Source organism: Littorina saxatilis, linkage group LG15 (assembly GCF_037325665.1).
Source record: "Littorina saxatilis isolate snail1 linkage group LG15, US_GU_Lsax_2.0, whole genome shotgun sequence".
Lineage (NCBI taxonomy): Eukaryota > Metazoa > Mollusca > Gastropoda > Littorinimorpha > Littorinidae > Littorina > Littorina saxatilis.
In genome coordinates this window covers 34,318,149-34,323,148 of record NC_090259.1, presented here as the reverse complement: position 1 = coordinate 34,323,148, position 5,000 = coordinate 34,318,149, and the positions used below count along the sequence as shown (strand labels likewise).

The following is a 5,000-nucleotide window of genomic DNA, read 5'->3' as shown; positions in this document are numbered from 1 at the left end:
GCAAATAACTTCTACAACTATTGACCCAATCACTTCATATGTAGTGTAAAATAACTTCTACAACTATTGACCCAATCACTTTATATGTAGTGTAAAATAACTTCAACGTGTGCCTGACCTTTCTACAAAGTGGCAATTTTGTATATTAAAATTGTCTGACTGATGTGCAATTTCAAAATAAGTTTCCAAATTCGGGGGTCGACTCAACAGAACTAGGTTTGACATTGAGTGGTAGCCATACTTACCTGATATAATCCCGTCAGACTTTTACCTTTTGGATTTTTTGAATTACTGAATTTCAAAAACGCCCCCTTCACCTCCCAGATCATTGGTGACCCGAAGAAAGCAGATGAAAGTCGCTTGTTCATTTCAATGCTTGTTATTCTCTCAGGTGCCAGTAGACTGGTTCCGTACAACTCTCGCTTAGTCCATTACACATGGCGTATGCATATAGAGCGCTTACTTCCCTTTGGTTATTTGATCTCTAAACAACGCTCTGCCTCATTTCGTTTGAGATTCTCAGTTTTAGCTAGGTTAAGGGCAATCCCCAGACAAGAAAACGTTGGTGTCATTGACAATTTCAGAGGTATCATTTGGACACATTTTTTGGAGAGACGGAAAAAGTCGGACTATTTTATTTACAGACTCGAAACTTTGCGGAATGGTCGTGAACAAACTGAAGTTTATGCAAAACACCTACGAAGACTGGGAAAAATGACCCACTTTGTTGTAAAGTTAAACTTGCGCAATTGCGCGCAACCTTTTTTGAAATTGCACAAAAGTCAGACCATTTAATCTACAAACTTGCCACTTTGTAGAAAGATCGTGCCTAAGTTGAAGTTAATGTACACTAAATATGAAGTTATTCGGTCAACCGATGTTGACGTTCTTAGCATTTTTGTGGGTGGTATGTTTGGGCGTTACCCTGTACTATTTTTTTTTGCGCGGGAAAGACTGGGCCAACACCTCGAACATGTATGTTAGACGGGCATCGGCTCTGTGGTCGTGAATGATCTGCGTGCTTTTCATTTTTTCCACAAATATTACATAACTGTTCGGTACTGCAGCCTATTCATATTTGCACAATCGTGAGGGTATGTCTAACCAATGATCAATTACACGAAAACTACTATGACGTCATACACTACCAAGTCATCTTCCAGGAGGCACGTGCTATCATGTGCGTTTTTACATTTAGTCAAGTTTTTTGTTTTATCTAGATAGATCGCGAACTTTCTGCACGACCGTCATTATACAACTACCAATACGTACGTAGCTGTTCATGATGTATGGACTTGGGATAACGAAGGGAAATAATTATGTAGAGGTAACATGCCGAGTCTCAGTGAATCTTAAAAATAATGGTCGAAGTTAGCGAATCATGAAAAATGCGAGCTTCAGCGACCGCGAACTGAGACCATTATTTTTAATATTCACTGAGACGAGGTGTGTAACCAATGTTATCCTCCTTTCTTCAGATTTAAACAAGAAACAACAAAAAACCGGTGTATTTGTGCCACAGTTTGATCGAGTCCTAATCACTCTGCCAAGTCTACCTGCGCAAGCACTAGATTAATGCGCGGTTGAAAAGTTCCGTGAAAATCATTCTATTCTTCTAACACTTTAGAGCAGTTTATTTTGTTTGGAATAAAATCGAGTACATAGTTATACTGGGTTTTTTTCTGCTGAGGCGATCAAGGCAGATACTTTTGTGTTCTTTTCATGTTTTGGTTATCGCGAAGGAAATTTTCTTACGTCGTATTGATTAGCAGACGAACTTTTGCCCCCGTGTTCCGACGTCAAATACTGAATGAAGTTCGCTTTTCTGAGGCAAGGCATTGTATGGAACCGCTTCATTTTCTTGACATTCAAAGATGACTGTGTGCATTTGCTTGCCTGTGTTCTGTTTATGAAATGAAATATAGGTGATCATTGACCGACAGATTGCAGTTTGTTTGTCGAAGTGGCCCAGTTTGCAGACATCCGGAAGGGAAACAACTGTAGTCTTTACACAAAGTATGAGAGTTACTTGCCTTGAGACTTTGCTCGGGGCGATGGTTTAAAGAAGATAGATTTCGATTTTAAAAAAAAACTCATGCATTTTGTATTTGATTTCGTGTGTTAAAACCTGTAGTTGTTAGTTTAAATGCGGTATGTTTGTGTTGTCTGCTCCAGAGATGTATGTTTCGTTTGAGCGTTCGGAACCAGGCTTTTCAGTCACTGAAAATAGTGCCCACAAAGTGTAGCTTCTCAAACCGTGAGCTATCGAGGATTCGGGCTTGCTGCTGGGTGGTTATTTGTTTGGTTGCTGGGTGTTTACCGAAAAATAAACACCGCTTGGAAGTTTACAGATGTAAAGAAGCAGAGGGGGGAATAAGTCTTTCTACTTGCTTCTGAAACAAAATTAACTAGGGGAAAAACAATAGGAAGAAGCCTCATTCTTGAACTGATGTCTCCTGCCTTACAGATTATTTACATCATGACCTTGCCACTGGCCTTCCTGGCCGCCTGCATGATAGCCTTGTGCCAAGGTCAAGGTCACGACTTAACCCTTGAAGCAGGGGCCCGTGGTCCGGAGGTGGTAAAGGCTGTTGTTGAAAAAATCCGATCAAGGTCGGTGTCATCTGGTATTATTAGTATTGCTGTACACCCCCCCCACACACACACACACACACACATCTCTCTCTCTCTCTCTCGCTCTCCCTCTCTCTCTCTCTCTCTCTCTCTCTCTCTCTCTCTCTCTCTCTCTCTCTCTTCAACCTGTTTATGAATGTACATGTGTAATGTGGAGTAAACCTTCATCGGGCGAGCGCTGGATTTACACTAGCGTGTTTGTGTGCTTACTCCATTACCCTCGAAAATAAACATGTATCTTATCTTATCTTGACTCCTTCCTTTCGCTCTCTCTCAAACACACTTGCATCTTGCAATCAACTGCGGTAACGTAAATTTAAGATTGACAAGTAATGCATGTAAAGTGGTTTTCACAAAGATTTACGCGGCAAAGAACGTCTCTTAAATACAGTGGTCGCGTGCACTCAAGAAGGAAATGTATTGCATTCCCATGAATTTGCTTATTTAGTGTATACATGAACTAAAGTCCTAAGACATTGTGTAGTTTTGAGACCAACTATAGTCAAATCACCTAGTTTCTTCTTTTGGCATTGTTTTCTGATCACTATATATGATTATAATTGTCCTGATTCCTACAGCTGTGTTTTTCCTGAAAACCGTCAGTTCCTTCGCCGAGTTGCTCACGTCGTGTCAAACGATGGCACTGACACTGACACCTACGGCCCTCATTTTCATGGTGGAATCTGGAAGGTTCGTCAAATCTTTTGATTCTGTCATGCATGGCACAACAAGCATTCCTCTTTTCCTCTCTTTTTCGCGTTTTTCATCCTTGTGTTGTGTTCTCAAACGTAAAAGTGTCGATCGATTCCAAATGATGATGATGATGATGATGATGATGATGATGATGATGATGATGATGATGATGATGATGATGATGATGATGATGATGATGATCAACGAAGACGATCACGATGACGACGATAACAACACAGACAAAAAAGGCAGCCATAGCCTTTTCCTTTCTCTTGACCCACATTTCCTTTCATCAGGTGACGGAAGCCATGTTTAACGCCACCCAAGACTGCTACAATGAAGACATCAGGCTGGCTTGCAGCAACATCTCAGCTTCTTTCAACATTGAATGGCCGTCGGTCGCTTGGTCTGAGCTGCGCAAGCCCCTGTATTCTGGCCTCGCACTTGCTCTGGCCACTCTCCTGAACGTGGAAAACGACACGCCTATGCCCGGGAGCCTCACAGGACAGGGAGAGTTGTGGGCACGGATGTATGGAGGCAACAGAAGCGAATTCGCCAGCGACGCCAATCTTGAAGCCAATTTTGGTAAGATTGGAAACAGTGGGTCGAAAAGATTAAAAATTTAAAGTCTGTTAGCCCATACTTCTGGTTGGCCCAGACTGCTTCTTTACTGAAACGAATGTAGAATGTCCACTGTTCCAGAGTTAACCAAAACTTATTTTTATTTACATTCAGTAATTTCTGCAGCCCAAAGCACGATCCTTCCTGTGTATAGTATTCGGTTCACCATCACAAATCTGGCCGTGGTTGTACTTGAGATAAGACACCCCCCCCCCCCCCCCTCCTATTAATCGCGTCCCAAGATATAACTGTTTTCTGTGCCGAATGGTAATGTTCTTATTGATTTATTTCGTAAAAATCCACTAGTGATCGATTCTTTAACATGGATACTGGCATTAAATGAAAACATAACTGCTTGTAAGAAGACACCAGTGATCGATTCTTTAACATGGATACTGGCATTAAATGAAAACATAACTGCTTGTAAGAAGACACCAGTGATCGATTCTTTAACATGGATACTGGCATTAAATGAAAACATAACTGCTTGTAAGAAGACACCAATGATCGATTCTTTAACATGGATACTGGCATTAAATGAAAACATAACTGCTTGTAAGAAGACACTAGAGTAACCCCTCCCCTTTTTACATTTAGTCAAGTTTTGACTAAATGTTTTAACATAGAGGGGGGATCGAGACGAGGGTCGTGGTGTATGTGTGTCTGTCTGTGTGTGTGTGTGTGTGTGTGTGTGTGTGTGTGTGTGTGTGTGTGTGTGTATGTGTGCGTGTGTGTGTGCGTGTGTGTGTGTGTAGAGCGATTCAGAGTAAGCTATAACTGGACCGATCTTAATTAAATTTACATGAGAGTTCCTCGGTATGATATCCCCAGACGTTGGGTTTTTTTTTGGATAAATGTCTTTGATGACGTCATATCCGGCTTTTTGTAAAAGTTGAGGCGGCACTGTCACATCCTAATTTTTCAATGAAATTTGTTGAAATTTTGGCCAAGCAATCTTCGACGAAGGCCGGACTTTGGTATTGCATTTCAGCTTCGAGGTTTAAAAATTAATTGATGACTTTGGTTATTAAAAATCTGAAAATTGTAATTAA

General features: G+C 41.0%; 1 protein-coding gene across 2 annotated transcripts in view; it reads left to right on the top strand.

Annotated features, from left to right (window-relative positions):
- Positions 1-5,000, top strand: part of LOC138949145 (uncharacterized) — a 40,540-nt gene that overhangs the window by 18,534 nt on the left and 17,006 nt on the right. For both annotated transcript variants that reach the window (XM_070320908.1, XM_070320907.1), the window contains exons 3-5: positions 2,468-2,613; positions 3,213-3,324; positions 3,624-3,912. In XM_070320908.1, coding sequence (XP_070177009.1) covers positions 2,480-2,613; positions 3,213-3,324; positions 3,624-3,912 — 535 coding nt within the window. In that variant the 5' untranslated portion in view covers positions 2,468-2,479. The remainder of the gene's footprint in view (positions 1-2,467; positions 2,614-3,212; positions 3,325-3,623; positions 3,913-5,000) is intronic.